Source organism: Pteronotus mesoamericanus, unplaced genomic scaffold (assembly GCF_021234165.1).
Source record: "Pteronotus mesoamericanus isolate MK-2021 breed Mesoamerican mustached bat unplaced genomic scaffold, CSHL_Meso_final contig_101, whole genome shotgun sequence".
Lineage (NCBI taxonomy): Eukaryota > Metazoa > Chordata > Mammalia > Chiroptera > Mormoopidae > Pteronotus > Pteronotus mesoamericanus.
The window spans coordinates 7,598,933-7,625,422 of record NW_026555001.1 but is presented as its reverse complement, the minus strand read 5'-3'; the positions used below and the strand labels follow the sequence as shown (position 1 = coordinate 7,625,422).

General features: G+C 42.6%; 1 protein-coding gene across 1 annotated transcript in view; it reads left to right on the top strand.

Moving 5' to 3' along the window:
* The window catches only part of RMDN2 (regulator of microtubule dynamics 2), a 57,669-nt gene extending 44,967 nt beyond the window's left edge, over positions 1–12,702 (top strand). The window contains exons 9-11 of the mRNA XM_054567699.1: positions 4,885–4,938; positions 5,025–5,105; positions 12,342–12,702. Of these exons, the coding sequence (XP_054423674.1) occupies positions 4,885–4,938; positions 5,025–5,105; positions 12,342–12,395 (189 nt within the window). The 3' untranslated portion in view covers positions 12,396–12,702. The remainder of the gene's footprint in view (positions 1–4,884; positions 4,939–5,024; positions 5,106–12,341) is intronic.
* The last annotated feature ends 13,788 nt before the right edge of the window (positions 12,703–26,490 follow it).

Sequence of the window (26,490 nt, the reverse complement as noted above, 5' to 3'; positions counted from 1 at the left end):
TCAAGCATCAACCCAATGGAAAAGAATGCTGGGAATAAAAGTACTAGGGCCACGTGTTTCTTATTTTTTTATTTAGCATGATCTTTTTTTGTTTCATAAAGAGGGAATCAAGATCTCAGGAACTTACTTTTTTCCAGTGGCACACAATGGCAAATCACAGAAGAGTGAGGTCTAAGACTGCCCCATCCCTATTTCATCCCCCTTTTTCCTACCACTCAGAATGAGTTCTCCTGTTTTAAATTTTATAAGACTGTAGATCATGGTATATTTAAGATAAATTATTTTTATAAGTTAATTAGAAAAAATGTCATTGGAACTTGAAACTCATTTTTTTCATAGTATCACATTTATAGCCTATTTTTCCATGTATAATGAGCACCCATGTTTTTGTGCACATTACGTATGGGATTATTATGCCCATTATTAAACCCATGACGTGTAATCATTATACCCATGTATAAGGAGAATCTTTATTTTTCCCTCAAAAATTTGGGCAAAAGAGTACGTATTATACATGGCAAAATATGGTAATGTGAGGTTCCGGTTGTCAGGACACTGTATAAAAGTTCTTAAGGTGCCAATGTACCTTTGATATTACAAAGATAAAAATCAAAAGTGGTAAGAGGCACAATAATGTACAGATAAGGATGCCAACTCTGGAGCCAGGCCACCTGGTTAAATTCCAGTTCCACCACTTACTGCCTGATGAACATTGGGCGAGTGACTTGACCTCTGTCTCATTTTAATCAGTAACATGGAGATAACAGTACCTGACACAGTGTCATTGTAAAGATTAAATAAGTTAATACAAGTAAATTGCTTAGATGGTGTGCAGCACCTATAAAAGCTCACAGAATTTTTATTTCATTACAATGTAAACACCTTGGCAAAGCACCTTGGGAGCCTCACCAGCCATGACTTAGGTTCTGACTGAAAATGTATCCCACAGTGTGTGTGTGTCAAGAGAGTGGCAAGGCATCAGGACTGCTTCTCCCCATGTTTACTGCAACAGTGGAGGGTGCTGAGGAGCCCAGAATGCTGAGGGCTACGGCAGCGGAGGGTGAAGGGCTCTGGGAGGGACAGGACACAACACAGACCTTGGATCCCACACACCTTAGGAGAGTTGCCTTTCCCGGAGGCCATATTGGTGGAACCCAGGTTCAGGACTTCCTGTCCCTCCAACGCCCGTTACTCCATCCCTCCAAAGAACGTTCACGGGGCCAGGAATGTGTCCCCAGAGCCATCCGGTCGGTCCTGTCGAGATCAGCAACACTGGCTTTAGAATCAGCCTGTTTGAGACCTGAGCCTTCCCTTGTCTGTATGACCTAGGCATGTTTCCTTATTTCTCCTCATCTTAAATTCTTCACCTATGCCTACTTTATGTGGTTTTTGTGAAGATTGCATAAAATAATACATGTGATTTTCTTGGCCCAGCGTCTAGCACATTAAGTGCTCTAACCAAAAATAAATGTTAGCTGCTATTCCTTGGCTCTTATAACAGGTGAAATATTGTCCTCCACAGCCTCAAAACACCTAGGGAGGAGGCTTCAGACCAGGAGTCATCTGTGAATCCCCTGTCGTTTCCTTCTAACTATAGCATCCTCCCTGCCTCATCAAAAATTCTGGCACGATTCCCTCAGGCAGTGGTTCTCAACTTTGGTTATATATTAGAATCATCTGGAAAACTTTAAAAAATGTCAGCCCAGGCCATAAATCACATTCATTATTTCAGAATCTCTGATTATATTAATGTATAGTTTATATATAATAACATACACCATTTTAAGTGTGCAGTTCAGTGAAGTTTCAAAATTTTATATACTCATGTAACTAACACTCTTTTAAAACATGAACATTTTCATTACCCTAGAGATTTATCTACCTTTCTGTTGACAAAGGGATCTATGATCTGCTTTCTGTCACTGTAGATTAATTTTGCCTGTTCTAAAATTTTATATAAGTGGATTATAGCACTTGTACTTTTGTGTGTATCTGGCTTCTTTTGCTCAGCATAATACGTTGAGGTTTATTTATTTTATTGAGTATATCTGTAGATCCTTTATGCTGCTGGACAATATTCCGTTATATGGATATACCACAATTTCTTGTATATTTATCTATTGGTGGGCCTTTACATGATTTTTAGTTGGGGGTTTTTATGAATAACGCTCCTGTGAACATGTGGGTGGTGTGTGTAGCAGATGACAGGCACCAGTGGTGGGGGACAGGCCACCCTGATCTCACCCACTGTTTGCAGTGGTGCCGGATTTCCCTCAGTGGTTTCACCAGCTGCAGGACTTTCTTCTGCATGCTGATGTGACGGAGGGCTGCTGCTTGAGGTTATGAGATGTTTTAAAACAAAGCTAATTTATTTGGCGATGTTTATTAAGCATATACCTGGTACTAAGCAGAGTGTCAAATGTAGGGAACACAGAAATGACCAACACAGTCCCCACCTCCAGGGAATCAGACAGCCAAGACCAACTGAGCAATTAAACTAGTCTTTGCCAGGTGTTACAACACAAAATATCCTAAGAGCCTAGCTAGAAACTTCCCCTTAACTAGAACATTCTACCAAGTTGTTGTTCAGCAAAGGCCTGTGTTGTTTAGGGCTTTTTTTTTTTTTAACCATGAGAGAAAAAAAGAGATGTTCTGATTTATAATCACTCTGGTTAATTAAACATAGTGTTAAGGTATATATACAGATACCTTTATATATACCTTAAGGTATATATAAAATGCCAACATTAAAAAAAATAAGAAGCTGCTTATTTACATATTTTGGGGCAAGTTATCCAGATAGAATTTGGGCAGAGCTTGGTACAGTTACTGGACATGGAAGAACAAAGTTCAGTTAGTTCAATAAGTTTCTCTTATTAGAATAGCTCAAGAAGTGCACTTAGTAAATGCAGAGTTGAAATGGAAATAATTGGACAAGACAGAAGAAGCAGGAGAGGCAGAATCCATCAGCACTATGGATGGCTCTGTAGGATGTTCAAGGGTCTGTCTGGGACTGAACTGAACAACTTCCTTCAATCTGTCGGCTGCCTTGCAGGTTCTAAGCCAGATCCACAGTTGATCTGCTTGAACTTAAAGAGTTACCCCCAGTCTGGCTCCCAAGAGATTTTGTCCTTCTCCTTTCAGGACCCCTCCCTTTCAGATTCTCTGGAGAGGAACTGTCCTTTACAAGAGATAGACTCGCTTAAGGTGTCAGCTCCTCAGCACCCTAGGTTTTAGATTCCCCTCCATTTGTGCCCATCTTTAAAACATGTATATCCGTTGACTCAGAGTTCAACCCCTAGGAGTCTCTCCCAGATATAAGCACTTATATACACAAGCATATAGGATTAAGTATGTTCATTCATCATTATTAGTAAGTGAGCAATAAGTCTAAATAAATGTCTAAGAAATGCTTAATTATGTATAGTATGAAATATAGCTCTTAGAAACAATGGAATAGATCTGTGTATGCTAACTTGAAAATATGTCTGTAATATGTTGTGGAAAGAAAAGTTTTGGACCAATATATAGAAAATGATCCCATTTAAAATTTTTTTAAAGCCAATTATCTAGGTGGGGGGAGGCAGGGGAAGGCGGTGATGGGAAAATGGATACAAATGTATTTGAACAATAAAAATAAATAAAGTGAAGCATACAGAAAAAAAAAGTACTGTGGGTGGACAGGAAAACCTGTACTTCTACTATCTAGTCATACCTGTTTGCAGGTAAACACCCTTGCATCTTCAGGGTGAACAGTTACTCATTGCTTGTAAGCAGTGAATTTACTACAAAAAATAAGCACTATTTGTAAAAAGGCTAATAAAATAATTCTAAGTATTAAAAAAATCAATTATCTTTTTTTTTTTTGGTTTGCCTATTCTTGGTAAAATAGTGGTAGGATGCATGTCAAACTGCTGGTAGTGATTACCACTTGGGGAATAAGATTGAAATTCAGAATAAAAGTAGAACAGATAAACTTTTACTTTTTAATTTTGGAAATGTCTGGAATGCTTGTATCTTGTAAGACAAGCATTTTTTTGTGAATTTTTAAAAGTATTCTTTTTCTCCTGGACTCTGCATCCCTCTGGGTGGGGACCTGGGCCAGGCTGGGCGCTTATTCGTGGAGGACTTCATCACCGCAAAAGCTGACTGAGGCAAAGGCTGTCTTAGGTCCTGGGAAGAGCTGTTTAGTAGCTGTACCATATACCTGAAAGAGATCTTATTTACCAGAGATAAAAGGAACTGGTACATAGGAGATTAGTAGATAAGGGGTAAAGTACCTTCATAACCCCCACTTATTAAATTCTGCAAGTAGGACTACTACTTGGACTAGTTGTCTCAAGGATCTGTCTTTTCTTTAAAAGTACTGGACCTAGTGGACTTCAGATAGTCTTCAACTGATGTGGAATATGTTGCAATTAAAGAAATGAAATATGAGTGTAGTGGAAGATGCTTGCCATGGGTGCCAGTCATGCTGTTCTCTGGTTTCCTGCATAAGTTGTGAAATGTACAGGACTTGTCTGGGTGGCCGGCGGGAACCGTATCACCAGTTTGTTTGCTCTCTGAAGGGAAAAAGAGAAAGGATACAGAAGAGAAGTGAGGAGATGGTTATACAAAGGGATCCCCAAACCTTAAAGTACCTCATTGCTTTGTAAGCTTAATGCCCATAGTAATAATTTCATTTTATTGGTTAAACTAAAAAGCTGTGTCTGCACCCAAAGGACACTTTGAAACTGATAAAAGGACTCAGATGTGACACAGCCAACCTAAATTCTTAGGTCAATTTGTTTAATATTTGATTTACTGAAACATGTCCTCTTTATTTGGTTTTCATTGTTTTAATATCACCCTGTTTTTCTCTGTTCTGTTTTCTTTTAAAATCAGGTTGAAGACCTGCACCCTGGTTTTTCTAAGTGCAATTACATGTTCCTTGCCAAGGTAACGAAGATGGTGGTGTTAAGGTCACTTTGAATCCATTACGTGAAATGCGATTACCTTTAACGTTGGTTATTTCCCATTTCTAGTGTTGTATCGATCTTAAGCAAACGGAAGATGCCATGAAGTTCTGTAATCTGGCAATGCTGCTTCCCTGTGTTAGCAGAGAGGTAAGCCCGGATGGTGCCAATGGCACTATTATTTCACCAGTACTACTCCCGCTTCCGACGTCAGCAATGGCCTGCACACATCTGGCGGTCCCTTCTGTACTAAAACCTCTTGACTTGGATTTAATGTGTTCTATGAAGATGTGAAAATTGCTCTTGGTAACACTTCACCAGGAGACCCCTTGTATCTTTAAAAGACTCACACATCATGGGCTAGAAGTTAAAACATCCTGATGCTTATTAGGTGTTAGACAGCAGGTAGTGGGACAAGCCGCCTCAGGAAAGAGGAGGAGCAGCATAATTCTGGGCAGCAAACGAGCTAGACAGGGTGCCCACCTTAGAACAGGAGGGGTGTCCATGGCGTTGCCACCATCAGTCCCCAGCTCACAGCAGGGTGTCGCTATCCAAGGCCATGAAGAAGACTGAAAATGCATATTTATGTTTTCTTGGTCTTTAAACACTTACCGTTAATGAAAAAGAAACTATTGCATTAATTGTCACCTATTTATTCACTAATTCAGGATTCTGGGTATGCCCTGAGTTTTAGGAATTTCACAGTTAACAGTCCATGTTCTTGTGAGTCATTTACTTGTACTGTGGGGACAAGAAAAAATACATCAGTCGCCAAACATCATCATCCCCTGAGTCCCAGTTGAAAAGAAATGCCACAGAAATAAGCGTTCCTCTTCCTCTCTGCTGGAGTGATGCAGGCTCTGACATTTGCTGGGATCTGAGATATAAACATGTTAGACGTGTGTTGCCCTGTAGGAGCTTATAGCCTAGAAGGAAACATGAGGCATGTATCCAAATAACTAAGCTCAGGGTAGAAAGCATGAGTTCCTAGGGAGATACAGATAATTGGTTATGGAAATACTGAAAAGGGAGAAATTACATTTACCTAGAAGACATCAGGTAGCATTAGAGATGGAAAGGTAATGTGAAGGTGTAGGTGAAACACATTGCCCATCATGAACAAAGGCTCCGAGGTGGGAGAGCAAAGTTTTGTTGAAGGAGTGTTGAGGGCACTTGTGGGGAATGAGGCCGAAAGCGGGGAGAGAAGCAAGGCCTGCCCGGGAACTTCAGGGTTCAGGGATGCCTGAGGTTTTAAACGTAGCTAATCGGGCTCCACCGGGCTCTGCAGCAGCCACCTCTGCAAGGTCTTGGACTGCTTCTATGTTTGGGGCTTCCTACGGGGCCGATCGTCCTTCTAGCTAGAATCCCTCTGGTGGTTCCATTGCCTAGTATTGCAAAACAGCATTCTCAGTGGCTACACTCCTTCTCCAGAAGACGAGCTGTATATTTTTGAGCAAAACAAAGAGTTTTGTCCTGCTGATTGCTTGCTCCATGTTGGTGATTGGGGACCCTGCTATCTTCTGAATGATGTCAGTTTGGGTTACATGCAGTCATTTAAAACTGAATGTCTATGAATTCTTGTTGAAATGTGAGATTAGAATACAGAGTGATAATGAGGTACAATACCTGGTTGGCGTGCAAATGTTTATGCGTGAAATGTAGAGTTCTCGCCGGAAGGCTATGGAGGTGCTGATGAGACTCAGGTTTTGATCCCTGGTACCTCCCTTTTCCTCCTCCCTACCCTCCAAACCTGTCTCCATGGCTTCAAATGCTATCCACCTGCCAGGGCCCCTCAGATGTCCGTCTTTAGAAATCTCTTCTGAGCTCTAGGCCTGATCCTCTCATGTCTTGGCATCTTCACGTGAGTGTCTTGTGAATGTCTCCAACTTATCAGGACTTTGCACCTGCTCTTCCTCCATCTCCTCCTCTTACTAAATGGCTCCCCCATCTACTCACCTGGGAAAATTGGGAATCACCTTTGACACCACCTTCCTCCTCACCTGCCCAACCCAGACCGCTACCTAGTCACCACATTCCTGGAATTCCTCCTTTCAAACAGGCCTTGAGCTATCCATCTGCCACTCCCCACTCCCCACAGCGCACCACACACCAGGTCGATCCTCCCAGTGGGTCTGCTCGCAGCTTCTTGCCTCCTGTCCCATCCTTGATTTTCAATAGCAGCCAAAGCAACAGATTAAACTGAAACTTCGACATGTCACTTTCCTGCTTTAAAATCTTTTGTTTTTAGGATGAAGTTCAAAATTTTTAGCAAGCCCTTCAAGGGTCTGCCTAGCTCCTACCAATCTCTCGCGCTTGCCTTGTCCTCTCTTGCCCTGCTTTGCACCTGTCCTTCCCTCAGGACGCACCCTTCCCTTTTCCTGAAACACTCCCTCCCCGCCTGCGCACGCTCCCGTTCTGCTTCCTTTAACCCAATCCCGCAGACCTCGCTGGCAGCATCCTTCCTTCGGGAAAGACTTCTTTGGCCTTCCCAGACAAGCACGCACCTTGTACTTTTCCTTCATTTAGCGCAGTTGTGATATGCCATTATTTGTGTGATTGTGTAGCAACCAGGCATGTTTCATTCACCGCTCTATTTCAAGGGCCAAGCTTAGGGCCTGGGATACAATGAGGACTCAGTATTGTTAGGAAGAATCAGAAAACTAATACCATACAAATGAGTATAATAGTGCTAATAGTAATAATATGTAGGACTAGTAATAAAGGTGACTAAGAAAGCTGGACACTGGAAATATTTATGTAATATGCAATATAGCACTAACAGATAATTCTCACTTTACTTTTCTTTCCCCCAGTGATGTTTCCACTTGTATTCCTGGCAGTTCTTTTTTCCCCCCAAGTAGTAAATGTACCATCAGGAGTATCTCCCTTCCTTACAACTAAAACATAGGATGAAGTGAGTTATCCATTATACCCCTATCTGTAAAGTTTTTCACCCCCGTTAGTGATTTAGCAGACCAAGTTATTCATTTCCAAAATGTTTAGTAGTGGCACGAATTAAAATGAAGGAAACCCAGCCATTTAGTTTTCTCTCCCCCCTGAGTTCGCAGAACATATTTGCTACTTTCCTGCGGCACTTGCAACTCTTTCTGGGATTGCAGTTATTTGCGAACTTGTCTTCTGCCCCTGTCAGGGAGCTCACTGCACTGCCTGTTGGGAGCGTCCGCCCTCGGGTAGTAGAGTGAGATGTGTGTCTGTGAGCAGCTTTCCAGTCTCAGAACTTGAAACTACAGTATTCTGTTATTCATGTGGCGTTTTCCTGACCCTGGGAAGGTAATCTCAAGTCCTGGGAAACATTCCTTTTCTTAAATTAAAAAGGATTCCTGTGTCGAAGGCAATGTGAGCGTGATTGCTGAATGACATCATGATTACCCCCACAGCCTGAAAATTGTTTGCCTGGAGGAAGCAGTCAAGTTATTGACTTGGAGTATACTGAGAAGGCTCATATATCAAAAGCATGGCGTGATGTGGATATATATACCTATATATGTATATACACACACACACACAGGCGCGCAAGCACACACCCTTACAGTGAGGGATGTGCTAACCTGGTCAAGAAAAAACTATTTAAAACTTGTAATATTTTGAAGTGACATTAATTACTTTTATAAGATAAACTCTTAGAGGATAGATAGTAAATGCAATGTTCCAGAAAGAACTACAGGAAGAAGTGGACTCTGAGAATGCTAAAAGTAACGAATACTTGTTCATGTTAGCAAGTGATACAGTTGTCTTTGAAGTTACCTGTTGTTTCAAGTCCCAGACTATGTTTCCAACCTCTTAAATAGACTGAGAATCTTCCTTGTCATTAGGAACTCCTTTATAATAAAATCCTAATCCTGCTTTCGATGTCTGTCTAAACTATCACGTATAGATAAATATAGGGGTGCTCTGCCGGGGGCTTGGGATACAGTGAGAAAGAAACAAATGCTTTCTTTTGGGGAAAGGCAGGCACTGAACACCTAATGGCAATAAAGCGTTATGAGCGTTGTGGAAGTAAAAGCACAGAGATTTATGAGAGATCACCCCTGGGACTGCAGCCTGGACCAGGGGTGAGGAAAGGCCTTCCCAAGGTTTAAATATGGAACCTGAGATTCTAAGGAAATTAGAATTTTAACCCAGAGGTTTAAATCATTAAGATTTGCTTGGGGGTGGAGGACTTGTTAAAAATACAGATTCTTGGCCTTTTGCTGGAAAGAGAAAAAAGCTCTGCAGAGTGTGGTGACACCAACCTCGGTGTCAAAGTGACCTCACCCAAGTTTTCGTCAGTTTGGCTTCTGCTCCACTGGCTTAGTGCTCAGACTGTCGCTGGGTGAGAAAACAGAGGAAGGCAGCTGGTGACTGAGTTCTTGTCAGTGCAGCCACAGGAAATGATGACTTTTGGGGACAGGGCTGTGGACTTGACTCAGGAAGAGCGGGCCTCCTGGACCCGTCTCAGAGGGGCTGTACAGATGTGTGAGGCTGGAGAACATCAGCCAGCTGGCCTCCCTAGGGGTACAAGCTCTGAAAATCAGGTGTGACTTCCTAGTTGGTGCAAGGGGAAGAGCTGTGGGACAAGGAAAAGGATTCCCCAAGGCCAGAGTCCACTCAGGAAAGTCGTAGAAACCAAGACCTCATTTCCACGTAGGAGACATGTAGGCAGGAGCCACCGACTATCGTGGTGAGATCCACGAGGGCGAATCCGTTCCTCCACGTTGGAGCTGGCCTGTGACTGGGACGCGTAAAGCATGACTTCAGTTTGAGGGCAGACAACCTGGGCCGTCTCGGCAGAAAGGTTTTGATCGTTTGAGTCTGGGGAAGAAAGGAGTAACCTGAGCTCAAAACCGTAACTACTGAGTTCTTAAAAGAGGACCTTTGCATAAATATTGTTGCTATGTGAAGTACTTGAAATGTAATGAAGACCTCGTAGTTACTCGGATAGCTTTCCACTTGACATGCGGCAAAGGAGAGCACTTCTGTGCATGCAGGAGAGTAACACACCCCCTGAGTACAACCGCTGTGGCAAAGACCCTCACTAGAGACTATCACTGAAAAATCATCTTAGAATTGATACGTAGAAAAATGAATAGCTACCCAGGCGTGGGGAAACCTTAAACAGCCTCCCATGTTTTCCTTCTCCCTCAGTAGCAGGGATTCCACACTGGAAAGGAGTTCTGTGAGTAGATTGTTCAAGGGGGAATATCCACTCACAGCTCAACAGTGACTCAACACGTGTGAACTCACAGTGCAGAGAAACCCTACAGTGAACAAATGTGGGAAACACTTCAGCCAGAGAGCTACCCTTTGTTTATGTCAGTGATCTCACACAGGAGAGGAGACCTTTGTGATCAGTGTGGAAATGCCTCCAGTAACAATTCATCCTTCAAGTGACATGAGGGAATTCACTCTGCAGAGAAACCCTACAAAGGTCATCTCTGTGGGAAATAGCCTTTAGTCATGTGCTCACTTCAGCCGTCTTGAAACAGTGCCCACTGGAGGGAAACCATGTGAATGTGATGTATGTGGAAGAACTGCAGCCTCAGCTGTAACCGTCGTTCGCACCAGGTTGTTCACACAGGGGAGACACCCTGCAGCCTTCAGCCAAAGCTCACACCTGGGTGTGCACAGAAAACTTAGGGTAAGCCAGGAAGGACAGCAGCAAGTCTTTACCAGGTGGAGGAAGCCATTTGGGAAACACCAGGTAATTCATGTTGGGGAAGCAATTCAGTGAAATAAACATGGGCATCCTTTACTCACAGAGCAACACTCCAGGACATGGGAGGGTTTCCACCACATAAGACACTCTCAGCGTCATGAATGAAGGGAAGTCTTCAGTGATCACACATACCATAGTCAACCCGGAAGTTCTCACATTTGGGAGTTCCTCAGACCTCAAGTCAATGTAAAAATGTCTTCATCTTGGGTTTATACAAGGAAACTCACACTGGAAAAAATGTGCTATCAGGAACCCTTTAGTGCACAATTCAACATGTAATTTAGACTTTTGCGAAATGACGTATTACTGAAAATAGTGTAAAGATACAGAACTGTGATACATTCTTGGAAATGTTGAATCAGAATTGGTAAGACATAATAAACAATGAGATAATCAAGAAGCAATCAAATCTAGTTCATTGTTGATTAAAAATCTAGTACATTGGTATTTCTCTTTAATACCACGACAAAGATCATGAAACATGCCGAGTGGGGCATTTTTCCTTTATCACTATTCATCAGTTGATTAGTTTCTATTTTCATGCAACTTTAAACATATTTACAAAAGCTTTGTTTAATCAGAAAACAGCATTTAATCTAAGTGAAGAAATGTAGGATATATAATGTGTTCTAATTATTATATTTCTTTTGAAATACGTATCTGGAATGGCAAGCGTGTATGGAAACATGGATAAATAAGACACACTTTGTTAAGTTAAGTTCAAATATCCCAGGTAATGCTGTTGTGAGTTAGGGTTAGGGTTAGGGTTAGGGTTAGCCTTTGTTTCCGAGCATTCCTGTGTTCCAGCATCTAACCAATAATTTAGCAGACATTTAGGGCTTCTGGGTGCCAGGCACTGAGTAACCCTAGGGTAACAAAAATAAGCATGAATTATAGCTTTTTATAAGTTCTTTTAAATAATACATTAATACCCTAGATTCATTTGCTGCATTTTATCACAACCTTCAAAAAATATTGATTTTCTAGAAGGTAAGTTTCTAGTTGATTAGACAGTACAAGTGAATCAGTGTATTAATATTTATGATTAAAGCTATTAAAGGACTTCCAGTTCTAAAAAAATCTAGCAGCTATTTCAAGTATCTATTTTGTCTAGTTCTTCTCATCTTTGATAGGCGCTCAGTAAATATTAAATGCTGAAGAGTATCGGAGTATCCTAACACTTGGATTTATTGCCACTCTTTGTAACTTACACACTTGTTTTAAAAAAATAACAATACATGTGGAGTCCTATAAAATATATTATAGGACTCAGTCTTACCTATTAAGCCCCTGATGAATAATTTAAATGTGTATTTGCCTGCCTGGACCTTACAGCGGAATCTCAGATCTCTTCAAATCCTGCTGCTAGCGGCAGTGCCAGGACTTCTGCCACAGCTTGTAGCTGAAGATGAAAACAGTGTTTGCTTTAACACACTCTCCTTCCTGTCTCCTGCCGGTCCACAGCTGGTGAAGGAGAAACCTGGACATAGCTCTCTGCCTTGCTCCTCTTCTCAGAGATTTGAATCATGCCCGCCCTAAGAAAGCCACAGTTCCTTTGTCACAGTCTTTCAGAAAAGTCTCCCCTCACTCAATGAATGTCTACTTCAAAGTACCTGGAGTATCGGGATGAATGTGTGAATTTTCAGTGTCTGTTTGTATTTTCTTTATAGGATAAAGTTGCAGAGGACGAGGTGAAGAAAATAAGCACCACCTTGAAGGTGTAAATAAAAGAGCTTACTCTTCAACATATCAGATGTGGTCTACTAAATTTTAAACTTTATTAAAGCTGTGATTTTTATTGTTTTTTTGCTCTAAGCGTAACGTGCTCCGAGTTGAAGGTAAAACCCCGTTTCTGCGGAGTGCATTCACTGGTGCACTACAAAGCTAATCATGTCATTTGAAGAAGTCTATTCCCTGTAACATCAGTACAGAACGTTCTTTAAACATGGATGCTGTATATTTTTTCCTATTAATAAACTATACTGTTCAGAATATTTCTTTAAATAAAATACTTAAATCAATCCAATAAAATGAACTCTAGTGAGTTTTATTGTTGCTTTGATGGAAACTTTACAAAACAAAATAATCTCATTAATGTGGATGAAAAATGGACAATGGACAAATGGCCATATGAGCCAGTCGTTGGTAAAAGAGGAAAAACAAAAGGGGAAATGGTTTGTAACTAGTAGTCACAGAAGCGCGAATAAAACTGAGAAGATAACTCTTTTACCATCAAATTAGTGAGGACTTTTTGTCTTTTCAGGAACTTTCAATACTGGCAATGATGCCATAAAGTGGGACTTTCTCATATGCTGCTGGTAGGAGGATATTTTGACATATCCGGAGCCTTAAATGTGTATTAACTTTTTAATCTTGTGGTTTAATTTCATAGAGATAATCCTAAAGAGAAAAAGTAGATTTATTCACAAATGTTCATAACAGCACTACTTATTACAGCAAAACACTGTCCCATAATAAGGAAGCAGTTAACCATATTTAATATAACTAATAATAAAATATTATTGTTGTTATTATTTTACCCTCACCCAAAGACATTGTGTCATTGCTTTTATAAAGAGAGGAAGAGAATAAGAGAGAAACATCCATTGGTTCCCTTGTCATGTGCCCTGATCAGGGACCGAACCCACATCCTGGGTATGTGTCCTGACAGGGAATCGAACCCGTGACTCTGGTCTACGGGACTACATTCCAACCAACTTAGCCACACCAGCCAGGGCAACAGAATATTATTTTGACATTAAAAATAATTACAAAAATGATGTATGTCATGCTTATATGCTGTTTTGTCTTGTACTCTCACCTAAGATACTCTGTATTTGCCTGTGTACTCCTCCAGCTTTCTTCTTTGTCCAAGTAGCTTTGTCTGAGTTTCCATATGAATTTTAGAATCAGTTTTGGGTTTTTTTTAAATATCTACCAAAAAAAATTAGCTGGGATTCTGATTGTGTTGATTAATTGGCCTCCTCAACACAAGGAGATTGTGGGACTCCTATGAGGTCCCCCTCTCTGTTCGTGGCCTGGAAACTCGGTCAAGGCAGGAACCTGGGGCAACAGTAGAGCTCACCATGTCTGTTATGCGTCTCAAGATCACTGTCCTTCCTTGATGCCCAGTGAATTGAAACCCATCAATTCATGTATTTTGTCCATGTTTTGGATTTTGAAAGACAGAAATTGTAACTTTGAGGAGTTGTAATCCCACAACACTTTTCAGTCCTTAAATCATTATTTCATATACATTTCTTTTTTAAAGTTTCTGTAATGTTCAAATGTATTAGTTCTATAAAATAAAGCAAGTTGAGCAATTGCACCATAAAATTAATTATTTAATTGGACTTTGGTTGGAACTCAGACAATCTTTGTTTAGCGTTCTTAAGCTTTGGCAAGTAAAGGTTGCATATGAAGAATTAAATTATACCTTTCCACCTTCTTGAATACTTTATATTTGTACATCCCAGCTAATTTATAATTGGGATACCTGATTGGGAAAGTAATCTGCTGGGAATTACAAGTGGAAATGGCATTAGAAATTATTAATGCCACATAACTGATTGTTCAGCAGAGCCCAATTGGACAGACACTTCCAGTCATGCCGACTGGCCCTTCCATGGGGTAGTGTGGCATCCAGAGCCCAACATTGTCCTAATTTTTAAAAGGCCCCATTCACAAAAATAGTGATTTTCCAATCAAGCTACTAATGCAATTATTTATTTTGTTTGTTTGAAATGCATTTTATTTCCTTAGTGTTCTTCAGTCCTAGAAGCTCAGTGTACTTAGCAGTTGTCATTAATTAAATATTTACCGAGCTGATACTATGGAACCATCCAAGGGCTGATCCAAATTTGTGGGGCCTCGAGCTTATGCAATTGGAAGATTCTTAAGAAAAAGAATAGCCCTGACCAGCATGGCTCAGTTGGTTGAGCATCAACCCAAAGAACGAAAGGTCGTTGGTTTGATTCCCAGTCAGGACACGTGCCTAGGTTGCGGACCAGGTCCCTGGTTGGGGGTGTGCGAGAGACAACCTATCAATGTTTCCCTTATATATGGAGGTTTCCCTCCCTCTCTTCCTCCTTACCCTCTCTCTAAAAATAAGTAAATAAAATATTTTTTTAAAAAATTTCAATTACAAAATTAGATATGAAAGGAACTGTTTAGAATGAAAACACAAATTATAAAAGGTAAAAGCTGATGAATGCCACAAATATTACAAAATTTAGAAAAGTAATATATTATTGTTTATTAATTATGTGGCCCACTTCTAGTATGCTTTCCTCCTACATCTTGCCACATACTCTTTGTTCATTTTGTCATATGGCTTTAATTTTTTTTAACATCATTTTCTATAGTGAGCATAGAGGATAGAAAAGCTGGTCTTTCCTCTAGCATGACTGATTCATATTTATTTTTTATTCCTGATGGTTCCTGTTGGTAATGCATGTGGCAGCTGGGCCCTGGGAGAACTCCTGAGCCCTTTGAGCACGCTGAGTGGGCGCCTACGGCCCTGCTGCCGCTGGTCCGCCCCTGCCCAGCTTTGGCACCTGCCCAGTCTTGAAGCCTGGGGCTTGGTGGGCCTTGAGCAGGGAGCCAAGCAATGCCTTGTTCCTATCTTTCTCCTTGGAGTCAGGGTCTGAGGATTGATGCAGGCCCAGAACTGAGCTGCCACTGGGGCCAGTGGAGGTGGAGGTTAGAAGCCACCTGCTGAATCTACCGTCGGGTACATAGGGGACCCTCAAGCTGGGCAGGTTCCCAAACCTTTTTCCTGGGGATAGGAGTGTTCTTGTGTGGAGTGCGGGACAAGGAAGAGCGGGGTGGGCCCAAGCCCATGCAAGCGAAGTTCCCTGAGGAAGACATACCAATATCTCGCCATCTTTTTCTACCTACCTACAGCATAAAGTCCAAAGTCTTCAGCAGGGCCTTCAAGATACCCCACACCCCTGTGCTCCTACCCAGGCTGTCTTTCTGAGTAGTTCCCACTATTTTCCCTTTACACATGCATGCGCGCGCACGCACACACACACGCACACACTGTCTGCATTCCTGACTGACTGACTGGTTGCTCAAGGCCTCCCTGGTGTTCTGCCCTCTGGCTTGGGCTTTTTCATGGCACAGGGACACCTACCCCTTCCTCGGACCTACTTGTGGACATCTCCCTACCCACTCTGGACCTGGCTCAAGTGACAGAAATTCTGCACAAGACCTCCCTGATGCACATAAGAAGACATGCTCTCTCCCTCCGAAAATAGCAGACACCTTCAGACCTTCGGCAAGGTGAGGAGGACAACAGCAACCTATTTTTCACCTTTGTATCCTGTCTATCAGTATATACCCCATCAACATGTTCAACTAAGTAAAGCCACTCAAGAAAGAGATAAACGCTTCACATGTTCCCTAAAAGAGAAAACTGAGAGTCATTTCTACCCTCAGATGTGATGTGACAGGGACAGAGCAGAGGGAAAAGGGGCCAGCTTGAGGGGAGCAGGAAATGGAGAAGCCCTAAACATCAGGGACCAGACAAGAGACAGTAAGTCTGAGGCGATGACAAAACCAGCCCTTAAGGCTTCAAATCCATGATATTCTCTTACACTAAAAACATTACAGACCTGTGCATCCTTTCTTTCTTTCTTTCTTTCTTTCTTTTTCTTTCTTTCTTTCTTTCTTTCTTTTTCTTTCTTTCTTTTTCTTTCTTTCTTTCTCTTTCTTTCTCTTTCTTTCTTTCCTTTCTTTCTTTCTTTCTTTCTTTCTTTCTTTCTTTCTTTCTTTCTTTCCTTTCTTTCCTTTCTTTCCTTTCTTTCTTTCCTGCTACAACCTTCATTAAGTAGAATATAGGCCACATACTAGGCACTGTGGTATCTCTGTGACCCAGTTGCATTGTTTTTCTCTCTTTGAAATTTTAATTTTTACTCCATTTCTAGGCTTCAGTTTTCAATCTATTGTTTTTGCAATGAAGTAACTCCTATAATGCCCCAGTGTGAAACAAAACTATTTGGAGCACTCGGAGCGGACCCTTCCTGACACTCTGGCAAGAGTGAGTGCTGTTCTTAGAGGATGCTTAACCCCTGTGCTCACTGGAAAAGAGAGAGATGACAGAGGGTGTTTATTGCTGTAGAGACCAGGTCTCCAACTACATTATGCTTATAACATCTACAAAGTTTTCTTTTAACTGAAAAATAAACCCTGCTTTATATTGATATTAAACCTCTCATTTTTCAAAGTGTTATCACATCTAATATTTCCATGAAAACCTTTTACATGCTGAGAGAGGTTAAGAAAGTGATGCCATCCTCATTTGCCCATGGAGGAAAACGGACCAAAGGTTAGATTTGCTGGAGGTCAAGGTCATATACCTAGTTAATGAGCGAACCAGAGCGAGGCCCAGCTGCCCTGCCTCCTGGCCGGGGCCTGCGCGGCGAGCAAAGACACGTGGGAGCCACACAAACAGTCTTAAACCATCTACAATTTAATGCCCTTAGGGACTCTGTTTCCTTTGTTGCCATGTACCTAAAAAAGTGCTTAAGGCAGCTAAAAAAGACAGACTTCTAAAAACAAAGAAAGACTTGTTGAAATTTGTGTGATTGTTAACTTAGCCAAGAACATACTAGTATCTCCCACAAAGGGGGAAATGGTTCACCGGAGGGAAAACAGTAATTTAAGATGGACTGTGGATAGGGAGCTTAGTGTCCATATAAGATAAACTCATGGGAACTGCCTGGAAAGGTGCCTTCTTCTGTGGAGGGAACAATTTTCCTCCATCTGGTTGTGGTAATTTCTCCTCAAGATGTTGCTCAGAGTCCTGCTTTGTTTCCCTTTTAATTTCGATATAATTATGTGAATTTTCACTGTTCCATAACTATAATTTCCGTTTCATAACATACTTAGTTGAGATTATGATCTATCTCACAGTTTCAAATGCCCCCAATCAGGACTGTTCCCTTTGGCTCGCTGAGCTGGCCACAGAAACTTGGGGGTGAGGGGAAAGATTGCGTGCATTTTCCCAAACTCAGCTAGTATTACCAACACCCAGCTTCTTTACACAAAGGCCAGCTTGCTGGGGCGGTAGAAGCAAAAGCTGCACATTCTGCCGACCTCCCACATCGGTCTCGGGGCGGGACGAGCTCTCCGGGCAAGCGGCCTCTTCTCAGGAGGCCCGAGGCCTGTGAGGGATGCTCTTCTGAACACAGCTGGCTGGACACTGACTTCAGTTTCTTGTTCGAGAGAGAAGCCAGCGATCTAAAGAATCATCTAACTGGGCGGACTGGGCACAGCGGCTGCCAGCCCGAGACTCGGCCTCAGTCCGTTTTAGCCGATTGGGCACGCGCTGCTCACCTTGCCATCGCCAGCGAGGGGTTCTCTCGGGAGGGACTGTTCTCTCTCACCGGTTTGCTTGACCCCGAAGCCTGCTCATTAGAAGGGGTGCCTCCTTCTTTCGCCGTCAGCTTTATCGAGATATAAGTTGCATTTAATAAAATGCACCCATTTTAAGTGTACAGTGTGGTGAGTTTAGACAAATTCATGCCGCAGTGTAACTTCTACCACAATCAAGATGTAGGTACATCATCCCAGAACGTTCCCTCGTGTCCCTTCCCACTCAGTCTCCCACCTGCCCCCCAGTGTCAGGCAATGACAGATCTGCTTTCTGTCACAGGAGTTGATTGATTGATTGATTGATTTTTTTTTTTTTAGAATACCATATGAATGGTATTCTTTTGCCGAGCACATTCTTTCACTGAGCACATCTTTGAGACTTTTATCTGTTATTTGGTATATCAATAGTTTATTCTATTTTGTTGCTCTGTAACATTGCACAACTTGAATATATAATAAACTATCATTTCACCCATTTTGGGTTGTTTATAGTTTGAAGTTGTTATGAATCAGGCTGATATGAACATCCATGGACAAGTCTTTCGGAGGACATGGAGGAGGGAAATAAGCACCTAGACATGGAGTTGTTGTGCCGCTTGGTAAATGTATGTTACGTTTACAAGAAACTGCCCTACTGCCTTTGAGGTGGTCGTACCATGTTGCATTCCCATCAGAAATGTATGGGAGTCCCAGTTCCACAGCCTCACGAGCACTTGGCATGGTCAGCCTCAGTTTCTAATTTTAGGTTTTAATTGGCATTTCTCTAACTCGTCATTGGAGCATCTTTTCCTGAGCTCATGGGTATGCCTTCTGTGACTCAATGGCTCTGACTAGCTCCATGACAATAAATTCAATAATCCTACAGCTCAAAACATCCTTGTCATTTGCTGGTCGGTTTTTACTCTTTCTTTCTTGCCTTAACACCAGCAGTACATAAAAGAGTTGCCAGAAGCTCTGATTTCTCTCCTGCCCCAGGGCGAGATCATCAAAACAGACCTTCTGAAATCCCCTGCATCAAAACAGACCTTCTGAAATCCCCTGCATCAACAATTGAGCAGGTATCTTGAGCCTACGGCACCGAACATTGCGGGGAGAAGGGAGATATCAACTGTACGTGCCTCTTCTCACAACACAGTTTAGGCTTTCAATTTTGTTATTCAATTTTATATTTCTTTGAGTTGTTTTCTACTCCAATGGCACATGTATTCATTCCCTAATAGATTAAAAGACAACACATCTTGCCCTGGCTGGTGTGGCTCAGTGGATTGAGTGCCAGTCTACGCATGAAAGGGTTGCCTATTCGATTCTCAATCAGGGCACATGCCTGGGTTGCGGGCCAGGTCCCCGGTAGGGGGCGCGCAAGACGCCACACATTGATTTTTAGAGAGGGGAAGGGAGAGAGGGGGAGGAACCACACACTGATGTTTCTCCCCCTCTTTCCCTTCCCTGCTGTAAAAATAAATAAAATCCTAAAAAAAAAAAAAAGACAGCATATCTTATCTTGCTTCAGTGTTCCGGTAATTCTCAAAAAATATTTTCAAAGTTGAAATAATATTTTCAAAAATTTGCAGTTTTACATGCACACACACACAGAGAAAGAGAGAGGCCGAGATCGAATTTTATTCTGGATGTGAATCCAAACTTTTCATCTCCAGGACTTTAGGAGATCTATCTCACCCCCAACACACACACACACACTCCCTACTCTTGTTGAAAATGTAAAAGAAACCACAGTTAGCCTGGAAACTGTCTTCATGGAATAAATCAGCATATTGTTTTGAGTTTTTGCACTGTATGTATTAATTTTAAAAGAACACATGTCTTGGTTCAGTAAAATTTGCAGAAAGCCAGACATCCCATAAAAAGAATTTGTTGGTTGAGATGTTTATCCCTCCAGCTATCTTTCCCCTTTTTATGACAACAAAGAATACTGATGTTTCTTCACTTTTCAGAATCCTCTACTCAGGAAGACTTGTGGCAGCGGCCCACAGGAAGCCCCACTGTGCTGAAGTAAAGGGCCTTTGTGAGTCTGGTTCCTTCCCGCCCTGTGACCTGTCTGCCCAGAGGTGTGCCGGCTGCCCCGCTGCCTCTGCCAGAAAGTTCCTCTTTCGGCCGGGACATTCTACTTGTGCAAGGCATGATCCAGAGTGACTGGGCCCAGCCACACCGGCTCACCCTCTGTCTCTGCCTCTGTCAGGTTGTGGTGCTTAAGTGATAAGGATGAGAGGGGAGGAGCTGGCGGAGGCCAGGGTGTAGCTGCTTCACTGGAACTGGCTCACGCAGAGGAAGGCATTCACAGGGCCACAAAAATCAGCCTTGTTCTGAGGAGAGCTAAGGCCTTCCAATAACTGATCCTGTTAACCCATCTTCCATCAGCTGCTAAGTTACCCAATATCCACAAGGATGATCCTAAAGCATTCAAGATCCTGAGGTTACTTCTACATTAAAAAATGAAAGATTAAAATGTATGTGGTAAATGTTAAGACTTTAATGTAAGTAATTTTACTATAATCTTCTAAACCCATTGGTCTCCAATTTTTCGATAGCGTGCCTGAATCAGTTTTTTGAAATGGGCATCCCCCCAAATAGTTATGTTTATTTATAAATTATACATATCAATACTCTACTAAATTGTTCATAATAAAACATAAACACAAAGAACATTTAAAGGGTAAGATTACCTCCTTTCTTGATTAAAAGAAACTCTTAGCAGAGTAGAATTAAAAGGACACTTTCTTGACATAATCAAAAATACGTATCTGAGCCCATCATGCTTATTAACACAGAATTTAGGAGGATTTGTACTGAAGTCAGGGATGGGACAAGGCTGACATTTTCACTACCCTTATTTACATTGTTCCGGAAACACTAGCTCTAAGTAGAAAAGACAAGTAAATTACAATGTAACATTTGAAAGTGATATATTAATGGGGTATAATAAATATTATTTATTGGGTTGGCCAAAAAGTCTATTTAGTATTTTCCATAAAATAAAACACATTTTTCATTTTCACCAATAACTTTATTGATTTGGATATTTTGAGTATGTCGGCTGTCTCCCACATGCTATGTAACATTGATTGTTCTCAATTAATGTCACGATTTGATCACTGTCAACTTCAGCTGGTCCACCCAACCACTGAGCATCGCCTAGCGAGGAATCTCCAGCATGAAACTTTGCAAACCATTTTTGACACATTCTATCTGTCACACTGTCTTCTCCATATACTGCACAAATCTTTTTTGTGTGTGCTTTTACCTTTCTTGAAGTAATAAAGCATAATGTGCCAAAAATGTTTTATATTTTCCTCCATCTTCAATATTAGATGGCTACACAAAAATTTACCAATTTTGATAAGTCTTTTTTAAATGCACACTGATATGATAGCTGTCACAATACAACTGTGACAGAATTGTTTCAAATGATGTTAAGACAACTAAGTGCTACTAGAGCCATCTTACAGGGAAAAAAACCAAATGAACTTTTTCATCAACCCAATATATAGGTAAATAAACTCATATGCATGAAAAGCCTGAGAGAACTAGCTTCAAAACTATTGTGAACGATGAATTTACCGAAGTAATACAGTAAAAAACTAATGTGTAGAAATTTTTTTTAAATCACCAGTACAAACAACCGCCAGTTAGAAGATGTAATACAAGGTGATACCCCATTTATCATAATTATATAACAAAATCAGATGCCTAGGAATAAACCTAAGAATCATGACTGATAGGTAAACAGAAATCTAAGGACCCAAGGGTTGGAACGGATAGAGAGACATTCTAAATTTTGACAAAGAAGACATCATCCTAAAGTTATCAAAAATCTCTTAATTTATAAATTTAGTGTGATTCCAATTAAAATACCAGTGAAATTCCTTTTGTATTCTAAGATTCAACTAGAAAAACAAAAAGAAAGAGTACTTGTGGAAATTCTGAAAAAGTTGAGTAAGGAAGGGAAACCATCCCTACTAGATATTGAAAAAATATATAAATTTATAATATTTAAAGTAATATTGTGAATGAATAGATGAAAAGATCAGTGAAACCGAATACACATACTAATTTAATATAATGGATAAAGGTGGCAAATGAAATGGATCATTCAGTAAATGAGGCTTCTTCCAAAAATGGAAGAAAAAGAGTGAGAAAGATGGGATATGCAAAATTAAGCAGCAGGTTTAGATCTAGTTTAACCAGCAGGAGGCGTCAGCATCCTGAGATCCACCCGCCCATCGCACCCCAATCGTCAGAGAACCTTGTAAAAGGGCACCATTGGTGTCACATGAATCATTGTCTTCCAAGCATGCACAGCTGCCTCCGGAGCTACACACAGCCCGATAAAGGTCTGCACGCTCTTTAGCCGGGAATGCCACAACAGGGAAGGTACGCCAACTGGGAAGGAAATCAAGACTCAGAATTAAAGAGGACAAGTAGAAAAAGAGGAAAAGAGAAGGAGAAAATAACAGCTGGGCACTCACTCAAGGAACCCTTAGTTGGACCCACACACATATGGGCCCAAGATAGAGATAAAGTGGGGCGCAGAACAGAGATCCATGGAGATCTCATCACAGAGGGATCTGATGTGTCCTCGGGAACACCCATCACCGGCATGCCATCCGTATCAGCAGCCCAGAGGCATGGCTCTGCGTGGTCTGGAGCAAGCCAAGTACCTGTTTTTGGGGACACTTCTTCCTGCAGTGTCCAGCTCATAGGGTTCACATAAGAAGGACGTGATGTGACAAATGTGAGTATATTTTACAAAATCTACAATTTACAGTAATTATTCACTTGAGTTGAGTCTTGCTTGTAATATGCACAGACCTCACTGCCGCCACCTTTTATTACCAAAGGAGCCATGGTGTCTTGTGTTGACTGAGCCAAGCCATGGTGACTGTGTAGAGCCTGCAAGAATCCAGATACCCTCCCCCAAAAGAAGTTAAGGGTGAAAGCCACGAAATCATTAGCATCTTCTTGCTGCCCTGTTTATATGCAGGTCCTGGGAAGGAGCGATTACCCTGCAAGCCTCCTGCTTCGTCAGCCTTCATCCGGCAACTTGCAGAACCTGATGAAAGACTAGAGCCCTGCCAGAGCTCGGCAGCAGGCAGCAGAGGGGGTTTTCCTAGATGCAGGGCTCACATCAAAGCGCTCATCTTCTGTTGACATAGTGTAACTAATTAGCTGGTCTGATAACACAGAGACAGGCTCCCAGCTTCCTGGGGGGGAAATGGAGCTAGAGAAATGCTGAACTGAGCTGGCAGGTACAGTGGTTTTTCTGCAAAAGTCTATGGGAAAGCAACTAGGCCATAAATCCGCTGTGTGTACAACACCACCACAAGGATGATCAAGGCCGCCCCAGGCACCCTGGTGGCCTTGTTATCTATTTCCAGAGAAAGAGGAGGAGGGGTCAAGAGCAAAGATCATGGGAAAATATCCCAGAAACGTTGGCTTCTAGGGAAAGGTAAAGTGATATAAAAGAGAAAAAAACTACTGGATTCCAGATTGGGTTCAAATACAGACCTGTCACTTGCTACATGTATGAACTTGGGCAAATAGCTTACACTCCCCCAGCCTTAGTTTCCTCATCTGTAAAATGGTAATAAAAATTTCTGCTATGAAGAATTTTGTAGAAAGACTGAATAATGTACACAAAATAATTGACACATGGAAATGGAGAATTTCTCATCTTCCCTCCTGAGGGACAGAGTTTCCTGGCTGTTTATATCTTCCCTAAGCAGTTCCACACTGCTTGTTAGCTCCAGACCCCTGCAGTGGCACTAAAGTTGCTCACATAAGAATCTGGTAGCTGCTTGGTGACTGTTCCCCTGGAGTCTGGTGTTTAAATAAATTTCTGCAGAAACGGGCTCTGCAATGAGCACACCGAACAGACCCCTGCAGGGGTCCATGGTGGCATCAAAGGAACTTGGTGAGGATCATGGGAGAGAGGCTGTGTGTTTCCTTCCATCACACGCTGGACTGCACACACGCAGATGGTGACTCGGTGCTGGTTTTCTTGACTTCACTGGGTCCCAAAACATAGGGCAGAACCCTGGCGAGACTTTCCGGCATTCGCATTTTTTGTTGGTGCTTCCAGTTGCCCACTGGCTATGGAGAGCTTGAAAGGAGCGCAAGGAAGGAAACCAACAAACTGCTTGTAGATGAGACATGCTTCACAGCTTTGGGCTCCTTGAATCCTCCCTGCTGGGCCACTGGGCCCATTTTACAGGAGCTGAAAAACAGGCTCCCTTAGTATCAATAAATTCACATAGTGTGATGGAGCTAGTAACCCTGTACTGAGAGTCACCCTCAGTCCTTGCAGAGCAAGATGGCGAGAGGGTGGGGATTTTAAGAAAAGTTAAAATTCCACCCCTTCAGGTGCTTTGTAAGCCTGTAGAAGCCTCTAGGGCCTGGTAGCTGTTGACCTTACTTGTCTGACTCTGGCTGTCCTTGCAAGCCTGGCATCGGAGCTCCTGCTCCCCTCCTTCCTCCTTCTCATCTCTGTTCTTCCTCATCCCCTTCTCTTCTTTGTTCATTTCTTCCACCATTTAGACTATTGAAAGGCACTGCTGGCTCCACTTTAGCCGGCAGAAACTCCCCGAGCCCAGGGGAAGGACTTTGGGGACTTTGCAAGGGAGGACATCTGCCTTGGTCTCCAGACCCCTACGCACAGGCCAGCGCCCTGTCTCCAGGCACAAGGAGCATCAGGCCAGGGAGGACTGACCGCTAACTGTGAGTCTTCCCTTGCATGAAGTGTGCTACCCTTCCTTCCCTTGGGGTGTTTTTGGTTTTTTCCAACAATCAGATTAGCAGTGTTCTCTGTTACTGGTTCAGTTATCTCGGTACAAGAGCCAAGGAGAAAACTGATACCTGGTGTTGTATAAACTGTTTCCTGGGAAATTTGTCTCTTCTATGGTCCAGGGCTGGTTACTGCTGTCTGCATCGCTCACCTGGAAGCAGCTCTGCCTTCTGTGTAAGAGCCTCAGCGTTGGGGGACATGGTCTGTGTCCTCCTTCCATCTGCCTGAGCCCAGGTGCAGCCAAACAGAAACCACACTTCGTCAGTCTTCGTGTCCCAGCATCTGGAATAAAACCTGCCAGACAGCAGGCACCCAGGAAAAGTCGTTTGGAATCAGAACCGAGAGGGCATGGGTTACACAGGCTGCTTCTCACTAGCCCACATGGCTGGTACTGCAGGTGACCTGGGGACAGACAGGCAGAGACCTGAGTCTGGAGTCCTCCTGGTTCCCGTTGAGGTATGCCCCCCTGGAAGCCAAACAGGGCATGGAATTCCTTTGTGCCCAGCTTTGATTTAAATTGTGTAAGTGGTGATGAAAATAATGATATTTTTTAGCAACAGTTAAAAAGCCAGATACTGTTTGACACTCATTTTCATTCATATGGTTATCTTAGAAAGGACGATGTTCATTTTAGGATTGTCCTTTAGGATTTTGGTCAGTGGGGATCGCCCTCACTGTGAGGACACGCAGACCCAGAGGAGAGCCCCAAGACTGGTAAGTCTACCTCCGTAAGAGCAGGGCAGAGACGAGGGAGAAAGAGGCTGCGCACTCCAGTCTGGCAGCTAACAGAGTTTATTAAGAGAAACTTACATAAGAGGCAAGTCTTAGGCAGCGGCAAGACTAAGTGAGTGTGCTCTGAGGCTTGACAGACACCAAGCAACTATATAGGGTGAAATGTTGGCGGGGGAGGGGGGGGCGCAGCAGGGGAATAGGGACTAGTACGTGAATGCTACCAGGTGGGGGAAATTACATGCTTGGCCAGGTCACGGCCACGACCTGTTCCAGCAACCAGCACATAGCGGGGTGAAGGGCAGGGGTGCTCGTGTACGTCACAGGAAAACATCCACTCCGTCAGGCAGCCTCCAGGGCAGCTGTGGGACATAATCCCCCCTCTGGCTCCTGTCCAGCTCACAGGTCTGGGTCACATCATGGAACAGTCTGCTGCATTCATTTTACAGATGAGATAACTGTTACCCAGAGAAGCTAAGTAATTTGCCTAAGGTCACACAACTGGTAAGTCACAGAACTGTGATTCTGACTCAGGCCTGTCTGGTTTCGAAGCCCATTAATTGGCTGCGAGTGGAAGCATTTTTTCTTGGGTCCTCACGCCCTCCGTTTTCTCACTTCTTCCTTGGAAGCCATGACTTTCTTCACTCAAGGGGCCTGGGCCCTCCTACTTTCACCCTCTGCTCCTTCTCTCTAATATATCATTTCTGCTTTGATGAAAACATGCATCCTCCCGTTCACTCCTGTTGTTAACGAAAAGGCCCGGTGTCCACTCAGCGAGGAACTGCTTTTGGGCACAAGGAGAGAAGATCCCTCTCCCTCCCTTGACAGGAAATCATCCAGTGTCTGAGGCTGACCTGTGGGTTCCTGAGGGGTCAGGATGGCAGGGTAAAATGTTGGGGTGGCCCTGCCTT